Consider the following 24,730-nt stretch of genomic DNA (forward strand, 5'->3'; position numbering starts at 1 on the left):
TATTGACACTTGGATACAAACAATTCCCTTTAGTGGACTCTACTGGCAGGGGAGGGCTCCATTTAATTAGTTATGAAATGTGACTTCTTGTCTGGAAGCAGAAAAAAATGCTGATGTTATATAGTCGTGTGCAAATTGAACAATAAAGCCTTCTCCGCACTGTTAAAATTTAATCATGCGCAAAAAAAAAAAAGTGGAGCGAATACAATCTCAGCAGTGTTTGCTAAGTGAGTGTTGGCAAATAGGCGGAATAGTTAACACTAATTCCTGTTGCACAAACTTAAACAGACGGTGCTGCTTAAACGTTCTGTGTCTTCTGGGAAACAAAAGGAGGCTATGCTTCACATTTGCCAGCATGAAATGTGAAAGTCGATAAATATGCATGATAAGGTGTGGCAATGAACACAAGCTATTGAACTCAACATAACTCTCAGTGCTGTGCTCCGCCTTAGCCCCTGAGTCAAGGCGGTAATTAAACAAGCGCTCGTTATTGTTGGGAATTACACAATAAAAGGTATGCTTTGTTGTGTGTTCAGACACCTCAGCAGTTTTAGCAGCGATAATTAAGAGTGCCACGTGAATGTGTGTGTGATCTGTGAGCTCACAATTGAGGGTCTATTTAATGTTAGTCACCTGAGGGATTCTGAAAGCGCATTTAGATTCTGAATGCTCCGTTCACACAGTGACAAGTCTCCTCCATTAGAGGCTATATTGTCTTTTTGAGGTATCAGTCTTAAATGCCAGACCTTGTTTGGTATAAATGTGTCTTCTAAATGACACATTTGAATAATTAAACAAACCATATCAACAAATATAGTGAAAAATCGTCTCCACTCTCAAATTCTCGCATAGCTATAATGGTAGAAGTGGGCCTTGTAGTAATGACGACGTAACTCAACAGATAACCAATAACGTGAACGAAGGCACTCAACTTTTTATATTGTGTGAATGGAGCGACTAATGCTGGAAGCCCCCCAAAATTTGAACAACTGAATTGGTGATAAACAGTTTAATGTTATAACTCCACAATTCACTCCTACACAGTTCTCAGTCTCAGACATTTTCTTCAATTATCTTCAAATAAAAACAGACAAAATGTACGATTCCCTTTACAGAGTCTTCATCTTCCCTCCAAGTATTACAATGAGACACCTGTTTTTGAGCTGAGGCAGGAGAGGAGTGTCCTCAGTTGAGGGAGAACACATCTCGTAGTGTGATGCTGATCTGGCTTCCCCTACCGATATGCATAAAGAGTGTTTTTACAGCTAATGTTGTGCAAACTGTTTTGTCTTTGCCTTGGCTTTACGTGCACATCGTCTTTAGCGGTGGCCGCACTCACAAGGAGAAAGCATTGCCTTGGCTTTACGTGCACATCGTCTTTAGCGGTGGCCGCACTCACAAGGAGAAAGCATTGCTTTAATAGCATCCACTATGTGTGAAGGGGGGGTCTCGACAGCTTGAGTGGGGGGTGGTGTTTTCATTGGGTCGAAGGTGGCAAAGCAAAGCATTCAGCCCATCGCCAACGTAAGAAAGAAGCTTCTTGTTTTTAGGGCGTAGGCGAGTCCAAGCATTCCCGACGGAGCACAGTGAATGGTAAACGTCTTCTATAGGAAAAGAATGATATGGCTTTAGTTTGTCTTAGTCACTGAATCGCTTATGAATGGACAGATGAAATTCTCCTGTGACACTTTGCTTTCAGGCATTACTGTCAATCACAAGGATCAACAAAGAGTGAACCCCCACCGTTTATGTGGCATAGGGACATAAAGAGTGAAAATCATAATGGTGATAAATGGAAAGGCTCATAAAGCATCAACACCCTACTTTTAGTCACAGTCTGTCGTTGGCAATTGTCCCCGTGTTGATGCTACTTAACTGGCAACTAAGTAATCTAAGACAAATGTTTTCAAGACCTTCCTACAGCCCGACAATGGTGGTCCGATCCGTTTTACATTTCCATTTCCACACAGTGTGGATGCTGTATGTGTGGTATAATGATGCAAGCCTCATACCCACTCGTGGCTTTGTTTGTCTGCCCGCGCTTTCTCGTCATTAGAAATGCCGTTTGAGGGGGTCCCTGTGGATATGCGTGTTCCGTGCAAAGCTTTATTTCATAGAGACACTGAAGAGGTATTAATTCAGAAGATGAAATATCCTTTTTGAACATAACATTTACTTTTAATGTTGAAATAGACAGTATTGTAAGGGTAAAATGCAAGAAATATGTGTGTTAGTGAGGAAATTTTAATTGTGTTTGTATGATGAAATGCGTTCCCTTCACTACATAAAAGACCGGAATGCAGACATGATAAATAGATTTTTTTAGGGGAAATAAGTATTTTTCCAGAGTGCCGATATGCCAACAGCTATACTGAGAATTGTGATGAAGTGAGGTGGTGTGATGGGGAGGAGTGGAAGGATTTAGGGTGGGTTGTGTGCAGCGGGTCAGTGGGTTGGTGTAACCAGCTTTCAGGCTCCTGTCGACGTAATACAGACTTACCGAAATGGCTGTTTTCCCAAGAAGGCTTGTTTCACTGTGTAAGGAATTAGTGGAACAAGAAGTCATCTATTGGTTGTTCTCTCTTGATGGTCTGACCACATGACACTCAAAATTGCTTCTCTTTATCCTGAGCAGCACATACTACACATGATGAATTCAGGACTAACAGATGTGCAACGTCACACAAAAACCTGGGCAAAGACTGTTCAGTGAAAATATAATAAGGCTTTTTTGGCCATAATTACTGTGGTGCCGTGAAAGAAGATTGACCGAAGTTTTTTCCATAAGATTTATGGGGCGGTGTTACATGGCTTTAAGCGACGGATATTCAAACACAAATGGTGCATCAACACATGCTGACCGACAATGTAACACACACATACGTATATTTGTTATCCTCTGCGACGAATACTGCAGCTTACCGAGTCACTTAGAATTGTCGAGTGAAACTAATCTTTTTTTTCTGCATAGCTGTAATAAACTGCCACCCAGTGGCCATGTTGCACACATCAGAGCAAATTATTCATGATGCTCATTTTAATTCCATAATTGTAATTTAATAATGTTACGATATGTTTTTATAGATTACAAATTGTAGAATGATATTTTCCTTTGCTTAAACTCTTTGCGAGGCTGGAATGGATTCAAATCATTCTCATTCAGTTCAGTGATGAAAGATGAGGGTTAGCGTTTCCAATCTGAGTGTGGCACAGTACAATACAGTGTCCACCAAGGAACTTTGTACACCCAGGGGTGGGCATTAAATGTCTAACTGTACACAATCTGGTACCGATGGGGTTAAAAAACTTCTGTCCTTTGAAGTGGATCACAAAAAGGTGATTTCTTGTCATTTACAGTGTTTCATGTGCAGCGCACTGGCAAGCGGGGGGGAAGGAGTGTGATCTCACTTCTTACGGCAACAGCTGGGCAAAAATTACAGAGTACCCCTCCTGTAAAATATGTGAAAAAAGAAAGTGAGAGCTGGCAATATGACAGCTAATAAATTGTGGATGTATGTATTAACATGAGACGTCAATGAAACACAAGAAGTCATATCTACATTTCACCTGCACACCTCTCATAACACACATACTTGTCTTTATTTTTAAACCAGCATTTTTACAAAAAACTTGTAATGCAGTACTTTCTAAAAGTCTGCTTGAGGCAGATTAATTCTGAGCATCTGTGTGAGAGGTGTGCTTCAGGGTGTCAAGTAGCAATGAATCGGGATATTAGACACAGAAAGTCCTTTCAAGCCAATAACCATGAAACGTGGCGGTTAAAGAGGCAAGTCTTTTTTTTACCGCTTCTTTATCTTGTCAACGCTCAAAGATTGTGACAGTAAAAGCAACAGCCTCTCCCTGTTCTCATCACAGAAGCGAACCCGTGCATGGATCAGTGCATGGATGTTCAAGGGTGGGAGGGGGGGAGTCCTAAGGCCCTGTGGGTGTTTTGAAGAGGCTTCCTCATCAGACAGTGAAGAATACAGGTGCTGACAGGAGGCCCAGGCCACTGTTGTAATGCCAAGTACATCTGTTTTTGCAGTCTGTGTTTGGGAGATGCTTGCTTGGCTGTTGTAGTTCACAATTGCTAAAAGGCAGCGGTACCTAACCCACCTCACAGTTTAAGTTAAGTTACGGTCGAAAATAGAGATGTTCTGGTCACGTTATTTTTTTTCTTACTTTTGTATCCCAAGACAAATCCATCCATCCGTCCGTCCGTCCGTCCATCCATCCATCCATCCATCCATCCATCCATCCATCCATCCATCCATCCATCCACCACCGAGCCGCCGAGTCACATTCATAGATATGACAAAAATTTACAGAAAAAAATCTAAAAATAAATGACAATGAATGAAAATGAATAAACCTGACCTTTTCCACACGATGTGGAAGCTCTGATAGCTCACATCAGGCCAACTCTTTGATTTGATAGCACCAACTTGTGAGTTTTTGAGTTATGAGCTGTTTCTTAATGGAATTGTAGCTTAGTGTTGCAAACAAAAATTTTAATTACCAGCAAGCTTCATACAAGCTGCTGCAAAAACCAAACAGGTGTTTTGGGAGGCTGCAATGTATTAATGACATTTCCATTCATTTCAATAGGGAAAATGTGTCTGAGTCACAAATGTGTTCAGTAGAAATCAACTCACATGAATAAACTGCTCTTACATTTGGCAGAAACAGGTGACACAAAACAAGACAAACTGTGGAAAGTTGTGACTGGAGCAATCAAAAAGATAATAATTAATCTTATATTCTTAACAACCTGACTAACAACTGCAGACGGTATCAATATGGTTTCCCTTGCCTTACAACTGCAAGTGAGCTCTATTTATCAAACACTCAATAGACTCTCCCCTCAAAGCCAAACAGCTTGCGCGCTGGTCCGCTACAGACTTCATCGGGTCATCTGAATTGATGATCTATGTTGCGAAGAGGCGAAAACCTCTGCTGGAGCGCGGCCTGGCAGAGAGCAGGGCCTCAGCCAAGTCTGTCTGACTGATCACTACAGATGCTCCTCTTCAAGTATTCCGAGTCAGATCCTTAGTGCCAGGTCTTGAGGGACAAACAATAGCACCTGTTCCTTATAAGATTGCCCACTCACGGTTCTTTAATGAAGCCTGAAGGCAGATGGTGTGAAATTACATTATCCAGTTGTTAGCCATGCTGTGACAAAGAAGCGCTGGCAGCACAATGTATTTACAGTACATACACGGAATATAGTATTTATATCCACAATCTCAATACCGAGGGGGAAAATGCAATTAGATTATTTTTTAAATTATTTAGATCTATCCTACATAGACACACTTGAGATTTTTTTGCATGTCAAACTGTGCTTCTCCTTTCTTGTTGCCTACTTTAAATACACTCGGCATTACAGTATGCTTGAAACATCCCTGCAACATGCGAGCACTTAATTGACAGCCCAACTAAGCTCCACTATTTGTTTCCACCTTGAAGCACCACACAATTTGATACGCCTCGCTCTGACATTAGTTGCTGCTTATTAAACTTTAATGCTTGAAGCTCATTACTGCAAATCACATCCATTCAAACTCGCTGCGTTTATTTCTCAACCAGTGCATATTTATACTCAGTTTTGGCTGGATAAATCCAGTAAATGTTGCGGCATATTTTAAATGCTAAAGGTAATAAAAGTTGATATACTAAAATAATTTATATCATTTATAGTTAATGTTGTGGGGGGTGGGTGTCGGGTTTTCCCATTAATGTTTCTATCTGCAATTAAGTTGTATCAAATTATTCTAAGCGTTATAGAAATGTAAAGTTCTAAGGCCTAATTTTTCCTTTTTTTTTGCATCTGTTATAAGTATTTTCAGATTGCGTATGTGGTTCCATTCAAATTAGAATAAATTACAAATGTGAAAGGAATGCAACAATGAAGTTATCTAAATTTGTCTAAATTGTCTAAATTGTAAATTTCTATTTAATTTTGTAGCTAATTTTAAACCTGGGTACAAAGATCTAGAAATACAATGATCTAAATTTAATCTAGAGAATAATATGAGACAGTAAATAGAAATAGAAAATTATTTCTATATGCATCTGCAGTACCACTATAGTCACTCTCATCTTCAGGAGAAGAGCCCATCTGGTTTTACTGTCCAAATAGCCACACACAGAAAAGCTGTGTACCGTCGCTTGACTCATGTTATGTTCTGACATTAATGATTGTGTTTTTCCATATGTTCCATACAAGTGAAGCCAAGATCCATTGCTCAACCTTTCAGCTCGGAAACACAGAGTAGCGAATCCCTATAAAGCAATTATTTGTCACCGTCTGCCTGACATTTCGTTTTTACTTTGTAGAATCACAGTTTAACATAATTGCTGTTATGTACAATATATTTCTATAATTCATTAAAAGACCGTCTGGACTTTTTTTCCTATTTGTTTAGTTTTTGGTGTAGCTTGGCACCCCTGGTTGAATCAATGTTTTTTTTTTTTTTTTTTTTTTAGTACGTTCCAAGTGTGAGAGAAAGTGGGCACATTACTCTGTCAGGCATCTAGAAGCTGAAAAAGTGGGGCTCTTACCCGGCTGATTTCATGCCCCAATGCAGGGGCAGTAATTGCACCCAGTCCTATTTTATTGCAGGTTGATTTTAAAGAGGGTTGAATTGTGAAACATTCTGTAAAGTGTTTATTTTAGGAGATGACCTTTATTAACCCATTTCCCCGGTAGGTTACCCTGAGGCGGCCTTGCCCGGTGTTAGATTAACCCTCACATGCTCATGGTAGCTGTGCTGTTCTCCATCAAAGATCATCATGAAGCGGGGAGTGACAGTAAGATTGGACTTTGCCACATGTGTGCAACCCCCCTGCACAGCACGTCGGAGACATAAGCTGCTCACCCACCCTTGACACAAGTGGGGAGTTTGTTTTGATATTCCCTTTAGGACAAGGAAGTCAGCAATTGAGTGACTGATGAAGGTTTAATGTGAGAGTGCAACAAACAGGCACAAAATGGCAGTCCTATGTTGTTGCAGAAAAATGTCTGTACCTTGAGTTATGATATTTTTCTAGATACAAGCTATTCTATTTAATTATATTATCACTCTGTGTTTTTTTAGAAAATACAGTATTGGCGAGTGCATTTTTTTTCTCAGAAATTTCCGTTGCTTTGGGGGAAGGCTCCAATAGATTCATGACATTTCCATTCATTTCAATGGGAAAGATGTGTTTGAGGTTACGAGCTTGATCACAGAACAAATTACATTTTTGTTCAAGGCACTTCTGTATTGTTCAGCCATTCTTTTTTTTTTTTCCCAGCAAAAGACATGATGTGAGGTGTGTAGTGGATTGAACAATCCTCCTCCTGCCGAATATCTGTTGTAACAGTCAGGAGTTAGTGGAAGCATTTGCCGTACTCCTCTGCAGAAGTCATAAAGACCCTTTCAGTCATGCTGTGACTTCCACTTGCTGGCGCTGGAACAATAAGTGCCGTCTTTGATGTCTTCAAGCGAAACAGTGGTTTGGAGTACGAGCAGGCGTAAATTTGCCAGGTTTTGTGAGAGGACACGAGAGTCTGCCATTGCCATAGAGCCCCCTGTCAGCACGTGTTAGGGAAACCTGTGATCTGAATTCCCCCTCCCCACCCTGAGCGTAATCTGCGTTTCTGTGTACCATGCCTTCGCTTAGGCCTCTCTCTGATCTCCGCTCTCTATCTGTTCAGCAGGTCCAGGGTCACATGCCTCCGCTCATGATCCCCATTTTTCCACACGACCAACGCACTCTGGCAGCAGCCGCCGCCGCCCAGCAAGGCTTTCTCTTCCCTCCGGGAATGTCTTATAAGCCAGGTATGCTTTGCAACTTAAGTCATTCATCCCCTCCTGTGATTTCGCTACACATGTACGTTCTTCCTCTGATATCATCAAGTTTTAATACTGCTTTTGAGTGAGTAACAAAAAAAAAAAAAAACTGAGACTTAGGTTCAGAGGATATCATCGTCTATGTGGAATAGCAGATATGGTCTCAGACAGAGCCAGCCAGCTGCGCCTGATGGGTTTTCCAATGAGATATAAATAAGAACCATTTTACCGTTGCATGAGACTACTGTATTTTTGTAATAAAATGTTATACGACAACGATACATCAATATGATGTAGGAAACAGGTTTGACAAATCCAGCTACTAAAAAGGTTAATTACCTTTAGAATTAAAAAGGGACAAACAATCACCAAAATCTCATTTGACTTGGTGAAAATGTAATACGCTTGATCCTCATCATAAATATTTTTTTAAATATTTTTTCTTCCAACCTGAATCATTTTAATCACAAATTAGACTGTGTATGAATGTTATGTGAACAATGGAGCATAAAAGTCAGCATAGTCTTGATAAAAATGTGATAGCCAGAACAAAGCGAGCCTGTGTGTCTTGACATGAAAGATGACTGAAATCAGCAAAGGGAAACCCAAGGAAGTCAGCAGCTTTGCTGCAGCAGTACATTAAAAAGGTGTGGAAGTGCAGTTAATGAATTAACTATAAAACCGCAAGAAGAAATGTCAGCTATTTTGGAACTATGGAGCCATGACAGCCTAAACAAAGCGCCTGAGGGCGGGAGTCTCTTACCACTGTGCTTTTTGCAATAGGTTTGACATCAAAAATGTTTTAGTTCAAATAACAGAAGCTATTAGGGAATCATGGTCAGAGGTCGCCGTCTATATGCTTGCTGCATAATTCATGAGTTGATGAAGAAATAGCTGGGGGTTTCTGGAAACGACTGTTACAGGAGGGCTATTTCAAAACATCTATTATTTCTCCAAGTCCAATACAATACACACAATGTAGCCAGGGAGCACAATGTTATCACCCCCACCTGCGGCGCTTGCAGGATGCTGCCACGTTGTTTTTCCTCGACGGAAGTGGCCGAGCATTTACTTCCAAGACTACATACGGCGCACTGATCTGATGTTATCATTATGAGACAGCTCCCAGGGACCACTGATTATGACCCCAACCCTGTTGTGCTCACATGGCAACAAAGTCACTCGGGCACCATGGTGCTAAGTCATCACCCCATCCGCCGGCTGTGCTCAATGGCCTGCTATTGTACGGTAGACAAGCACAACCTTTCAAGCAGCAGCTCATCTTTTAAACAAATAGGACTTTCCACTCCATCTACACTGTTTACCAAGATATCAAAAGCATTCAGGCCTATATACAGCTCTCATGTTACTGCATGATGGCACCACACGTTTCTTTTCCCCCTCACAACACATTGGCGCAGAAATAAAACAAAAGTCACATTACAACAAAGTTCTGAGAGGTAATTTTCTAAAGGAAAATGTTAATTTAGTTGAATTCTTCCTATCCATAATTGGCATTTGAGGTGCCTTTCCAAATATCTTAAAGTTTAAAAACGTGAAATCATCTAGTGTAACTAAAACTGCAATGTTGTAGCTGATAATTACAACAAAATTTACTAGCTGACCAAATGCTAATTATCTGCAACTCATTTGGAACTCTCTGTGATAAGAAATCCCATATACATGAATGGTAAAAGTGAGACGTTGCAGATGTCTGTAAAACTGAATTCCAGTCATTTGAAGGGTCACGGTAACATTGCAGATATCACAAATGAAAATTTCACCTATTCAATTTTTTTATCACAACGTATCATATCATATCAACAATGTTAATGCCGGATAGTCAAACTTGCAACATGTCCCAACCATTAGGTCACCGTGCCACTCAATGACTTTTCTATTCAATGACATGTTGCAGTGAGCAGGTCAACAGGGGACAAGCCATAGTTAAAACTGGTTTAAAACATAATACCGCCTTCACCAATGACACTGACCTGGCACGATGCCCGTTGTGCTGAAGCCAAGTGGCTATATGCTGAATACAGCCAAGACCCACATCACCCCTCCCCAACACTCATTTAGGACATGACTCTCCCCAGGTTTCACATGACATCTAAAGACACCCAGCCATTTATTATTCCCAAATATCTACGTCACAGGCAGCACGGAGAGACAAGAGGGAAAGCGATACCGAAATGAAGGCGGCGTTGAAATAACCACAGCGCAAGCCCGCACATCCACGCCAGCACTATTTGAAACCACTACTGCCGTGTGATTTTATTTGCTCCTAAATGGGGATTGAATTTCCATGTCCCGTATCACATTGTGCTGTGCTGTACAAGATTGCAAAGTGAGGCAAGCGGGCGAGGGCAAAGTGAAAGAGAAGGTACATACATTTACCTTGTCTGTGGCCTAATGGCTCCGTATGTTTGTGAGGAGAAGCGACATGAAGAAGTGGGGTCTGAGCGAAGGCCAACTCCCACAACCCCCCCTCCCCACTCGCACGTGTGCTTCCAACCAACCAGCCAGCCAGCTACAAACCTTGTGTTGCTGCTGCCTTTTGCCTTTTGAAGATCTCTTAAATTCACCTCAATGCAACACATATACAGATGCCCTATTCAGAAATTTCTTGAATGAAAATTCCAGCTTGTCAAAATATTATTAGACTAATGAAAAAGGTCTTGTTGAAAACTGCAATGTTAATTCGGCAGCGTGAAATTTAGCTTTTAAATGGTCAGTCTGTAAACTGCAGTGAATATCAGTCATACGGCAGTCTTTTGAAGACTGACGTTAACAAACGGGCCGTTGGCAGTCTGATGACCAATTCCCAACAGCAGTGATGTATGAAATGAAAATGTGCAGCCTTGTTTTAATCTTGTTATTTTGCCAGCACTCTTGTTCTAACCAGTTAATAAACACACACACAGACACATTTTCAATCTGCTCCCCCGTCAGAAACAATATTTTGCTGAACAATAGCCTGTCAAGCCTAATGCCTGAGAGGGCATGCTGAGCCTATTGCATAACTGCTAATTGAATATCTGAGGAGCTCCCTAATTGTGTTTCTGAATGTAGCAAGCACACACAAGCATTGAAGAGTTCCTCAGAAGAGCTCGAATGGAGCGTGACGTTCCCAAATAATCCCGCTCCAGTCAAACCAGTTTAACCTTTTGTTAATGCAGATGTTTGGGCTTGAAGCTGAGGGATTGTTACAGCGTGCTACGTTAAATGCACTGCAGGACCCGGGATCCGTGTTGGCACTTGTCTGCACGCTGCGGGCCGCCAGCTCATTGTCTCAACCTGTATACATTGTTGTCTCTCCCTGACAGGTGATAACTACCCCGTGCAGTTTATTCCCTCCACAATGGCAGCTGCGGCAGCATCAGGACTCAGCCCCCTCCAGCTGCAGGTATGTAGACTTCTTTGACAAAGAATGCTAGGGACACCCGCCAAGCCTTGGGCAGAAAGGAAGGCTAAGCAGCTGTACACTAAGTAATGAGCTGCACACTAAATAATCCTGGAGCACCACCTCCCAACCCCCGCACACACATGCTCATCATATTACATATGTAATTCATCCGGTTTTATAGAGGCTTTATCCTCTCTGGCCTTCCCACACAGAGGAGGTATGAAGATAATAGTTATCTGAGGGAATGAGAATCACTTTGCTTGCTTTAATGGCCCACCAGTAAATGTATCAGAGGGCAATCGACAGTGTGTGCAGAGATTCTTTCTTATTGCTTTTTATCTTGTAAACCCACTGACATAGTTCTTTTATCAGCTTCCCTTATCTGTTTGAGGGAAACAAAAGAAGATAGGACCAAAAATGTGTGTAGTCATATCAGTTTCTGTGTGCAAAGAAAATGTCGGGGAAGGCTCCACGCCCTATGGACTGCTCGAGGATGTTTCTCACACAATATTTAAAAAAGAAAAAACAAGATGGACTTGGGTCAGGGCCTAACCTGAGGCCATAATGTTTCAGATCGATAATTATCTAGGTTCTTTCCTTTACATTCAATGACAACTGTCAGGAGAGCTCCTCACAGCATGAGCTTTGATTCCTGTGACGATGCACTTTGACATTTTCAAACAAAAGACCCTCTACAATAATACAATGGCGCCTTGAGCTACAAGTGACCCAACTTGCGATTTTTCAAGTGACTCCCGTTCACTTTCAGTTTAATATTTTATATAATTTAATATTCAACTAAACATACAAGAGAGAAAATACGTTTTTTAAAACTAATGGGAAACATAGGCAATGACTAAGCAGTAGCATATTCTTTATCCTCTGCGAGTGTAATTTTACAACTGAAGAGTTGTGATGACTCCTCTTTCTCCATGTATATCATTATGTCTGTATTGTAAAATAAGATATTCCTTTATTTGTCCAACAGGGAAATTATACTTCTTCCAGGTGGTAAATGCACACATACCACAATGAGCAGAACGATGTGCTGAAGTATTAGTTTGACGGTCATTAATGTATGTTTTAAGTATAATATTACGGAGTGCAATTTTTTCATTCAAAACAAATTACAGTTTTTGAGGCAGGATGGAATGGATTAAAGGCATTGCATTTCATTTCATTTGAAATGTATTGTGTTTAAGAAATGGATCAGACTTATATCTCAAGACATTACAGTACTTTGATATTTTCTCAGAAATGTCAACATGAATTTTGTTATTTGTGTTATGGAAGGTGTTAAACGAGACACTGGCAGGTCCAGTCATCATGGTAAAAAGTTGTGTGAAGATGTTTTACATGATGCTCAGCAGTGTGAGAGATGTATATTAAACAAGAGAAATAAAGACAGTGGGGGCAGGACTCTTTGCACGTTGATATATGTGGCGTTTGTCCTTCAAAGGCAACCACTATCAGTGTTAACGAGCCTTGGCACGTTCTAACAGTGCTTGCAGCTGGCTCTGAAGAGGCCAGTGTCATGATGCACCCATGAAAAGCGCTAGCAGAGGTATGGAAGGTGTTCACCATGTTTGAAGGGCCCGGGTGGATATGTATCTTCAATGTATGTATGTATGAAAATTGTTTGGTTTTATACATGGGTATTATCGGCTCAATGGAAAGGTGGTTCAAAGAGACATGTTCTTTATCTATTTATACTGTTGCGAGGTCAAATGAGACAGTCATATATCTGAAGGTTAGGGTGAAGAGGGGAGACAGGTCTCGAGTCATTAATTGTGACTATGTATCTAACCCTGGGAATGGGCTAAAGCAGCGCTTCCACGACCATGACTTGGGTGACCTTTAGCGAACATAGTCAACAAAAAAAGTACATTTCCCATTAATTGAAGTCTGTCAGCCTGTCATATATTCCGCATGCTTTCTGCTATTTACACTGCAATGAGACTCCCCTTAAAACAGCAAGGCAAGTCAAACATGCCCTTTTCGACACAGCCGGGATTAACAAACCATGTGACTTCCACGGCTTCTTCTAGGAAAGCACAACAGAATAAGTATGATTAAAACTTGCCATAACAGCCACTATTATTTCTTCAGAATGAAAAATTACAGACTTACACTCTGTGCCGAAGAAAAATTGTGTACAATACCAAGATGGCTACAGTGGTGCCTTGAGATAAAAAACTCGACTTCCAAGCCATTGTTTGGTAAATTTTTGTTTCAACATAGGAGCAAATATTTTAGCTACATATGAGTGCTGTCTGGTGGCAGACTTCAAGCTGTTTATTGCCTCTAACGGTTGAAGTTTACTGTCAAATTAAACATTAAAAATAAGCAATTTTAATCTTTTAACCACATACAGTTGTCCTAAACTCTGCTATCTTAATGCTAATATATGATTGGGAAAGCAATAGACAAGCTGACGAAAAGGGTTGTTACTGTATCCCACTTTAAGCAACAGATAGTTGAACACAAACGATACAGCAGCATATTTAGACAGACAATATCCTTATTTAAAAACTTTTTTTTTCTGAGCCTCCAAACTCAAATCTCAAAGCACTACCGTGTAGTACAGCAAAAAGATTTGCCCCCCTCCCCCCACTCCTCCCAATCAAACATTCATGTCATCTGTATAGCAAAGTGTTATGTTCACCAATTTACTCTGGTCAAATTATTCGATATGTGAACCGTTTAAAAAAACAATCTTATTGGATGAATTAATTCCCACAATGCCGCTGAGGCAATGGGATCCAGTCAGGGAGGCAGGCCGCCCTGTCAGTCATAATGTTGCACATGTAAACCCTACGCATTCTCCTCTGTCATAACATTGTGGAATCTGGCCCTCGCACAGAAGAAACCCCAACAAGGTAACAAAGCCTCGGAGCTGATGGATGTAAATGAATCCTGCAGGATGTGTTTGACTGCCGGAGACTGTAATTTGCTTGTCAATACAGGGTGGTAGCGTCACTGTGTTGGCTGGCAGTCCGCAAGTGGCTTGTCAGCACACACGGCTGTACCACAGGGCAATTTCACTCAATGTGTTCTTGACAGATTGGCTCTCGTCCTCAACTCACAGGAGAGGAGGCGGGTAAACTATCCCAGCGCGACATGCCCCTCTTCATTAGTGCCCACACAGTGCGGCGATGAGGCCGGGATCAGCAGGAAACAATGGTTGCATCTCCGCCTGTCCTTGCCTGATTGCAAGTGACACCTTTCACCTAACAGAGGAAATTGTGCTTAGATTGTGCCACAAGGTGTCCCGACAGCCACTATTTTCAGCTGAGTGGAGAAACAAGAGGAGAATTTTCTTAATTCTACAAAAGACCCATCTATTTGAAACATGGATTAAAATGTGGCTTGTACAGGGCATGGTAGACAAAGGCAATAAAAACTCAATGCACACCTCCTCTACCTTGAAACTGTGAAATAATCACTATAATTATTGGGGATGCCCCAATTGCATATTTTAATTTTGAGTATCTGCTGATACAATGTCCCGATTCCATACCACGGCCTTGCACTAAGCGGAAAGAAATAGCATTCAAATTGCCACAATTTACCTTTTATGTTGTTTTCAAAGTATTCCAGCAAATATTTTTATATGGCTATACCTCTAGTGCAGCAGTAGTTCCCACTAGGGCTGAACAATTAATCCAATTGAAATGGACCAAAAAAACACAGAATAAATTTGTCTGTCGGTAGGCTTATTCTTACAGTATATGTATACAACATTTATTTATTTAGTGTCAAGTTCAGTGCTTGGGTGGACCCCACATGTTTACATATTGTTCCATGATCTGATTTATGACGTACTGACTTATGTTTATGCCAAACCTTTTTGATTGAAGTTTGTTTTTAGTGAGTAAACAATTCTAATTGTAGTAGATTAAAAAAAATCACTCTTTCATATTAATTCACGGTTCATTTGCCTTAATTTTACTATAAGCCTAAGACCAAAACCTTTATGCATAAAAAAATCTGATCTTACTTAAACTCAAACTATACAGATTTGTCTATTTGTCAGTCAACTCCTCCAAGACACAATTTCTTCTTTACATTAATTTCGCATTTTGCTGCATCCAGACTGCTGGTAAATATTAACACAGCCTTACAAAAATGTAAGAGATGAAAATCAGCCCACACGAGTAGACCTGTTCTCACATAGACAGAGTACATCTTAAAGGGGTCCTCATTGCTTTTGATGACTCACGTGATAAGTAACAGTGTATCACAGTCCGGGGACAAACATGAAGAAAGTGGGAGTGTGAAGAAAGACCGCACATTATCTTTTGTTTGGATGTAAATGCCTGTGTAGTGCAGATGTGAAGAAACAGATTCCATCATTAACAAGTGAGAATCTTTTGACTTTGAAAGAGAGAGGAGGGCAGGACACAGAGATGTGACATACTGTAGCGAGCAGCTGTTTGCCTGTTTATGAGCAGAGGAGGCCAGTCTTTGAAGGTAACCCCGAGCAGTGCGGCAATGCTAGCTGTGTATGGAAAGCTGGCTAATAGGGTGGCTAGGTGAGCAGCTGGATGGAGGCTGTGGTGAACAGAGGGACAGATGGACAGATAGAGTGCATAATGCTGTGAGCAGCAGAGAATGCATGGGAAGGCTGACTCTGGGGCCTCCAGCCCCGGAGAGCCCGGCATACACCCTCTTTCAGGGTTGTGGTTGTGTGTGTATTGAGAGCAAGAAAAATGGAAAGAGGAAGACTTCAAATATACCGTGGTGCCTTGAAATGTACTGCTTTTTCAATATGCGAGCTTTAGTTTGGCTGATTTTTTTGCTTTGGCTTGCGAGCACATACTAGTAGAGGTTGAGTTCACTAAGAGATTTGCAAGAATCCACAGGAGAAATAAAAGAAGAGCAATAGAGATGATTCTTCTTCATTTGTATTATATTATACTGCCCCTAAAGACCAGAGTGGGCACACCAGGAGTAGCACAAATAATACAAGTGCAGCATTAAATCACTATTAACAGGCTGCCATTCTTTCAATTGATCAAATTATGTTATTACTCAATATTTTTATGAAGAAACATCAAGACTGCTATTTTCCTTAACAAAAAAAACCAAACTTTTTAAAGAGGGTGGCTAGGTCAGATTTAGTAGTCATCGAACAAACTAAACTCTTCTCTCAAAGCACCAGTGTATACTGTAGAAGAACTAGTAATGCTGAATGCAAGCAAGATAAAGGGGTCGGGAGAGGAGCAGGTTGGATGCCAGCAGATGAGACAGATGTTGGGCCATACTGGAAAGCATCGGCACAGTGCACCAGGACGCCTTCTTCCACTCTTGACATCTGGGCCTATCCTGGGTCAGTCTGCCTGCTTGCCCTAGGCAATGAGCCTCAACAAGCCTTGTGGCAAACAGGGCTGGCGCTGTTCTGCCTTTTAAATGGTGAGGTGCACTGAAGCACAGTTAATGCCCTCATATCCAGCCCAGCGCTTAACGTGCAGGCCAGGCAGAGGTGAATGAGACACTCACACATACATACAAACACACACAAAGCGGTAGTGTGTAATTATGATCGGGTGGTGAGCACTGGATAATGCTCATGGCGTATCAAATGCCGTGGAAGTTAATCGGTATGAGCAATTGTTATGCTTTCAAGGCAAAGTGTTTGTGTTTTACTTTCACGGTGTAACAGGACACAGTGGTAAATGTGAAACGTAGCATCATTGCTGGCAGCGGCAAGTCTGACAAATATCCGCCACTGTGTTTTCCAACACATTATTGCCATACTGAGCCACAGCCTTTCTTGAAGCAAAACAACTGGCTCATCTGTTTTTCCACAGAACATTTTTTTTTCTTGGCGTATGGCGAGAAAGTATAACAGTAGTACGGTGGAGTACAGAGCTTTGTATAAAATTGAGTGGTTATTCATTTTGATATTTGACTAAATAAACAAGACTTCATGTTTTAATAACCATCATCTATTGAACATTAGTTTTGTCCAACATCATCAGCAAAGAGTGTAATTTAAGTTTAATGTCATAGGCAGCAAGGAAAAATGCACATCCTATTTAACCTCTGCTGCAACTCCAGGGCTTGTTTTTAATTAGCACAGGCTAACAGGCTGACCTTGTGCATGTCACACTCACTCTAAATCCATGCTCGTTCAGATCGGTTCCGCTCAATCAAAGAGGGAATACAAAGATTGGAAAGAGGACCTTACTTTTCATTTCTGAGTTTCCCTGTTAGAAACATTGAAGATTTTAGAACAATTGACAGGACTAAGCATTGTCCATGAAGACAAACCCCTAAGAGCCACTCCTTTTTTAAGGTGAGTTGTGAAGTCTTCAAATTTCCCCTCCATAAAATACAAAATGTGACATGGAACATAATTTATTTTTAAGAACAATACAGTCATTGCTGCTTATACGTTCCCTGTGGGAATAAAGCAAATGAAACTGTAAGGTTCAGAGATTCACTCAGATTTTCACCTTGTCCTCAGATCGCCCGAGTAAGTTGGCTCAATGGGTTCAGCATGACCCTCACTATCTTGATTTTTCTTCCCCCTTCTTTTATCCACAACTGGCACGACCATATGAAGAAAGAGTTATTATATTTAATTGGGGGTGGTGGGTGTTGGTGGATGTCTTTTGCTTAGGTAGAACAGCCTTGGCAAGGATGCATCATTTCCCATCCGCCAGTATCACATCGGCCATAACATTGTCCTTAATGGCCCTCAGTAATAATTGTCATTCATCAAACTGTAGTGCTAAAAAAAAGAAGAAAAAAAAACTCAACATTGGTACCAATTATGTCCTTGAGCAGTGAATGGTAGGCCAACGCACAAATCTTTGGTCTTGCTTCTATTTCTTGTTCTCTCGTTCTTGGGAGCTGGACTGTTCCTGGTTAAGAGGGTAAGCACTGCTTATCACCCCACGGCACTGACCTGCAAATCAGCGCTGACAACGTCTATCCCGACAGTGTCTAATTTGTGGCAACGTCTAATTATGCTCTTTTTCCGGGACATTAATGTTCCTCCCACTCAAGGTCAGGGGCAGCCTATGGACAGGTCTGTTGGCAAACATCTGTCCAACAGACTTCACTTCAGACTTCTGTGTCTTTTGTAGCCTAAAGGGAGTGAATGGTCACCCCAACGTTGATAGCAGTCATCTTTTTATGGAGCATTTTTGGCATTATCTAAGACTAGTCCAGAGAGAAGAACCAGAGTTCTGATTGTAAAAGAAGAGAGGGGGTCACTGCTATCGTTTCTGGGAACATAATCACTTTGTCATTTCCGCCTGTCAAGTACTGTTGTTATCCCCACAACCCCTGAAGAAGTGACCATTTGTACTGACGCCCATATGGTGCAGATAACAGTTCTTACAGGCGTGTGCTTTAATATCTGTAGATACGTGCAAGGACATAAAGCCAAGCACTTGGTCTGGCTTTGGTGTCTATCTCTTGGGCTCTATCTATGCAGTGAACGTGAGCCTAGCAAGATCAGGTTACTTTTTTTTTCATTCACACAAATGGAGTCTGTATGTGGCAAGAGGAACAGAGAAATCAGGAAATGACACACAAGCTACTGATTGCCCCGAAGACGAGAAATTGGATTCCCCCCAGAAAGCGTCAGCGGACTAACAAAACATAAGACTAACAAAACATAAGACTTTCCTTGTCTCAGGATGGTGGATGATGTAGAAGTTAAAGGGTGCATTGTGTCTCAAGGAGGAAAGGTTGGAAAGCTACATTGAGCAGTGCTGTTTCTTATTAGTCCCATTTGCCAGACCTTTCACAATTTACCGTAGAACACAAAAGCTAACTTCAACACTTAATGGATCGAAAGTAGACAGACTCCTAAGCTATTTATGTCTGCTTTAAAAACACAAGTACAAACAAAATATTGTATTATGCAATGATATTAAACTCATTATCCCCCCAAAATATTTAAGCACGCAACAGTATAAGCCGGGGTGGGAATATGAAATGATGCTTAAGACTTCAAAATAGGATGAAGAGTTCTTAAGTCTTTGGCCGTTCACTTGAACCGCCCTCTTGTGTGGCAATGTCACTAACACTGGGTTGTATAACTGACAGAACGCCAAGGAAAATAACATCAGTGTTTTTTCATGCAGGTTTCTAAGCCTTCATAATGCTTGTGTTTAACTTAATCGACCATTACAATTCCACGGCGTCTTATGGTTTCTCGTATTGTTTAATGGGACTGTCTCACATGGTTGTGTGGTGTTGAATATCATGCCAGAAATGTAAATTGGAGGCTGTATATTTAGCTGATTTGGAACTATGAGAGATCTTTGCAAGCACACTTGCATCACACAGCAAACTTTTTTTGTGTGATAAGTGGAAAATAGGGGCTCCAAGTATTCTGAACGCGAGCCATCTCTGTGCGGTTTTCAAGACTGCTGTCTCTCTCTGGGTTCCGCCTTTGAAACACAGTTAAGACCTTTGATGGAGGTTCTCTGCCAGCCTCATGGAAAGAGAGGAAAGACACTAAAGAGAGAGAGAGATGAAGGCAGACACAAGCTCGAGAGAGGAAAAGACAGAATATAAAACTTTTGAATGTTGGCTCTATCTGGATGTTAACATCTTGTGGCTTTCTCCGTCTCCTCTCCAGCAACTGTACGCTGCCCAACTTGCCAGCATGCAGGTCTCTCCTGGAGCCAAGATGCCTCCACTCCCGCAGCCCCTCACTGCCAGTGGGCCCATTTCCCCCTCCTCTCTGAAGAACGACAAGAGTTCCGCCAGTCCTATCACTCAAGTCAAGGTACAACCTTCGACGCTTTGAGTTCAGTCCTTGAGTAGTATTTGACCCAACTAGTTGTTTTCCTTATAAATTAGTAACTGTACTGCTGTTAGAATGCTACAGCGGCCTCCAAGAACTCATCAATCTGTGGGGCTTCTCTGTTTAATTCCACCCACTACTAAACATTTTGTGTTGTCTGAAATGCTACCATGGGATTATGACACACTGGAAAAAAAGCTCACGACTAAGGAGTGATTTTTTTTCCCTTTTTATATTTTTTTGCCCTGTAAACAAATCAAAGGCCGGCCGTATTTTCTGCTGCTGTATGGCATGATTCCACCAGACCTCCGTGGAGAGGAAAGGCCATATTCAGGACATCATCCCCACTCACCGCAGTAATCAGAAACACACGGCCACTTGGAGCAACTCAACTGAATAATATCACAATGGAGAAAGACCATAAATCATGTCTTGTAATAGGAGGACAGCTCTGAATGTTTGGCTTGTGGACACGTAGCAACTGACTTTTGATCACGTATGCTGCATCGTAAACACAACATCAGACATGCTCCACTTATTGTTGAAAGAAGACAAAAGAAAACTGCAGCCAGGACAATCATAAATAATAGTATAAGTGGAAATCAACTATATAGTGGGGACCCTCCATCAGTTGCCACAGTGGAAAACGATCGCCTTTCGTTTTGTTTGTGTGCTTTCAGCTTCACTGCATGACAAACTGTTATTGGCACAGCAATAACAAGGCCTTGGGGCAGCCTATGTTTGAGCCATATGTTTGGACAAGGAGGCACTTGGGCTTTAAATAAGGCTGCCAACAGCAGCACGTCTTCATATACACTAAAATATTGCTTATTGATACACGCGGCCGTTGACTGTAGATCATGGCCAGCACATGTTCGGCATCATACGGTATTTAATGCAGTAGTGCAAATCGACTGCACTTTTTCCGGTGTGTGTGTGTGTTCATTCTAGAATTCCTTTGGGTGTTTTTACACCTTTTAAAGGCTCAATTTTTCACTCTGACACAGGTTTATGTACAGTATTGTACAAAATATTTACTTAATTTCATGTCAGTAGTGAGCTGTAAAATGACAGCGTGTATGAAGGAGAATATTGCAAACGATTGCTGCCTATCTCCAGTCACTTTAAGCATGAAGCCTTGTACGTCACCAAAAATATTTACTACTCCTCTTTCTACAGAACTACACAAATTAGACATTTGCAAAATCACATTCTGTATCAAAGTATATAATAGCAAGTATACACCAATGAGAAAACAAGCTAATTAAGTAGATAATGTGAGTCAACGTGATGAACAGCTGTCTTTGATCGCTGGCAGCGGCGGTATCTGGTCATTATTTATTCTTGCAACCAGAGTGCACAGCCAGAGAGGAGGGAGAACAGATGAAGATGTACAGACAGAGAGAATCTGCTTTAATTAGTGTGAACAAAGGCTCTGAGCAACTGTGAGGAAGATCACAGTGGCACCGCTCGGCAAAAGGGAGGACGATGAAGACAGGAAAAGGATGAATCGGATTACAGTACAATGTCGTGCTTACTACCAACTAGGATAAATGTCCAAATTGTTCATATGCGTCCTCTCTCATGCTTATGTGTATCTCTGCTACGGTAGGAGGAAGGAACACAGCCGCTCAACCTTTCAGCACGGCCGAAAACAACAGACATGGTCAAGTCGCCAACTTCTCCAACGCAAAATCTCTTCCCCGGCTGCAAAAGCAACCCAAACAGTTTCGCTAATAAGGGTGGTATCCCCAGCCCACTTGGAGTAGGCTTAGGCCGTGGCTCCTCATTAGGTAAGACCTCAAAAAAAAAGAAAAAGAAACAACACTTGTGTGAGGTTTTGAACTATTACAGCCTCTAAGAAAGGGCAACAGGCCTTGGGACACAACTGATTTACTCTGTGTGGATGTGCAGACATCCTGTCAAGTCTCAACTCCACGGCACTGTTCGGGGACCAGGACACGGTGATGAAGGCCATCCAGGAGGCTCGTAAAATGAGGGAGCAGATCCAACGGGAACAGCTGCAACACCACCAGGGCATGGAGGCAAAGCTGTCCGCCCTCACCGCAGTTGGCCTCAACAACTGCAGAATTGACAAGGTAAGACCTCTCATTTAAAACAGCTAATTGTAAAATACAGCTTCATCAAATGGAACATCTTAATCATCAGTTAGGCATTTTATTGACAATTAAGTAGTATCATGATTTACAAGCGCCTAAGACTTTTCTTAGTTTTGGCAGTTCTGGGCTAAAAAAAAAAAAAAACATCTATTTGGATGCTAATTTTTGTTATAATAAATATGGACCAGAAAATGTGGCTGTTTTTTGAGAGCTGATACAGATAAACAGAATGTCAATGTATTTCAACGGGCAATACTGATTTGATGTATAGTAGTAACCTGAGGTAGTCAAGATACTACAGTGCAAGTAAGACCTGACTTAAAAAAACAACTGGTGTGCCAACCTGTCCTATTTTAATCGCCAATTCTGTCATCGTCTGCACTTACTGTGCTATTTCTGCTGCGTCTGTCACCTCACAACTTAGAGTGCAAAGTCTGAAGTGGCCCTCAACCCAAACAATGTGTTTATGCCAAAAACAAACCTGACCAACATTGACACCTAATAAAACAATTATTTATTCATTCCATGTTGCTAAACAATCTGTTTATATTGGCAGAAGAGACAAGGGTATGAGATGAGTATACGGGAACAACACCTGACTAAACTATATACATGTTGTTATTCAGCAATGTCATGTTGCCAAATGATTCATAGTGGTGAGCAGGAGTTGTGAGTTTTGGGGAGTTACAAGCTGCCATTGAGCTGATTTTTTTTCATCTTTTTTTTGCTTGAGCAAAAACTTGGGAGTTGAGTGCTGTCTGGTGGTAGTGAACTGCAAAATAGCAAATAGTGAGCAATATTTCAAAAGAGAGGCTTCAATCTGTCTAATGCTACTCCTAGTTGAAGTTTACTATCAAACTAAACATAAAACAAATATAACTACTATATGTGTATTTAAATATATCAAACAAATTAATAATAACATATAATGAAAAATATATTGTTTCATTCAGGTATCTTGTACCTTGATGCTTCTTTTTCTGAAGTAAAATGAAAGCGGTGTTGGAAAGAGACTTGTTAGTAATCTTCAGAATAAATGGGACTCTATCCAGGATGGACTTCATGATGTTTGGCGGTGTACACATGCACGCATTGAGAGTCTTTGCTGATGTTGGTGCGAAGGCCGTGACAGGCCATGCCAGTGCCCGGTATGGCCTCACACCACTCTGAAGTCTTTGCCCACTTTAAGCATACACGCAGCCGTCTGTGTCCCTCGACACAGGCAGGGGCTGCTTTGTAGCGGGAGCGTACACTCCCTGGGATTCCCTTTAAAAATATCTTCAATCAATGAGTCAATCAAGGAGAGAGAAGGGAGGGGGGTGTCCTGCTCTCTTTAGCTTGATGCCATGGTGCCAGTTGGCTGTGAGGAGCAGGCAGGAACTGGGAGCGGTGCTCATTAATATTTCACCAACTAACACTTTTAACCAACAGCCTCAACTAGGTCAATGTATATGTAAAGAAGAGGCAATGAATACATGTTTAGATTTTCCTCTCATTTGGTTTTTGGAGTGGATCACTTTCTCTTCAGGTGGCATTCAAGTATGCTTTTACTGAAAAGTGGGCAACATCACTGAAAGGGGACAGCAAAGGTGGCCAAAGTACTCTGTAGAAATAGAGATACTTGTATAAAATAGACTCAGCTCAGCGTTCTAAAAGTATGGATTCAAAAAGGAAAGTACAGACTGAGATATATTTATGTTTTCAAACACCATGCGACAAGAAAAAAATGTGAAGCAAAAATTAGTCTTTGTTAGAGAGACTAATGAGTGGATTTTTTCTGAAACTTAATTGAAAATTATATATTATTAGTTATTATTGGAGGCTAGAATGGATTAATGGCATTTCCATTCATTACATGGTCGAAAGATCATTTTTAGATTTGACTGCTTTGAGTTACGAGCAAGGAACCAATTAAAGTCGTCTTGCGGCACTGCTGTTACACCGCTTTAAATGTTTGGTTAAAATGGATTTTCCTTGAAACAGTGTATCACTGTTCTTCCCAAGACAAACAAAAACACATTACATAAGTGAGCAATTTATTTTGTTTCATTACATCACTCCTGTGTCCCTCAATGACATCTAACACCAGACTGCTTTGCCTTGGCGAGGCAAATGGAGGTAGAAATAATGTCACCTCTTATTTTAGTGACACCGGCCCAATTAGAAAGCTTTGACATTAGAGGGGCACTTATCAAGACTGCTCACAGATTGAGGCCTTCACTGTCAACCTTTTGCTGCTCTAAAGAACAGTGATTCAGCCTTTTCCTGAAATGAGCCAGCAGTCTGGAAAGGTTTTAACCTTGGTAATTACACAATGTGTGCATTTCACCAGACTTACTTTAAATAGGATGTGCTATGTCCCAGTCTCTTGTTGGCATGTTTGTCATGGTGAGAGTGTCATGATCTGCTTTGTTGTTGTTGTTTAGATTATTTTTAGCTTTGTTTCATGTTACGTCTTGTTTCCTTGTGTCCATGTCTTGTCTGGCGAGGTTTTTGTTTCCACCTGCTCTTGTCAACCCATTCCCTTGTGTTAATCAGCTGACACCTTCCACTTGTCATGTCCTCATTTTTTCATCGGTTTGCTTGTACT

At 41.2% G+C, this 24,730-nt stretch overlaps 1 protein-coding gene across 5 annotated transcripts in view; it reads left to right on the forward strand.

Moving 5' to 3' along the window:
• The window catches only part of sox6 (SRY-box transcription factor 6), a 124,843-nt gene that overhangs the window by 75,074 nt on the left and 25,039 nt on the right, over positions 1–24,730 (forward strand). For 4 of the 5 annotated variants that reach the window (XM_049719004.2, XM_049719008.2, XM_049719003.2 and 1 more), the window contains 5 exons: positions 7,703–7,826; positions 11,168–11,247; positions 19,853–20,002; positions 21,633–21,813; positions 21,935–22,119. In XM_049719004.2, the coding sequence (XP_049574961.1) occupies positions 7,703–7,826; positions 11,168–11,247; positions 19,853–20,002; positions 21,633–21,813; positions 21,935–22,119 (720 nt within the window). The remainder of the gene's footprint in view (positions 1–7,702; positions 7,827–11,167; positions 11,248–19,852; positions 20,003–21,632; positions 21,814–21,934; positions 22,120–24,730) is intronic. The other variant, XM_049719005.2, reaches the window with a different exon arrangement.

Source organism: Syngnathus scovelli, chromosome 4 (genome assembly GCF_024217435.2).
Source record: "Syngnathus scovelli strain Florida chromosome 4, RoL_Ssco_1.2, whole genome shotgun sequence".
In the NCBI taxonomy this organism is placed as follows: Eukaryota; Metazoa; Chordata; class Actinopteri; order Syngnathiformes; family Syngnathidae; genus Syngnathus; species Syngnathus scovelli.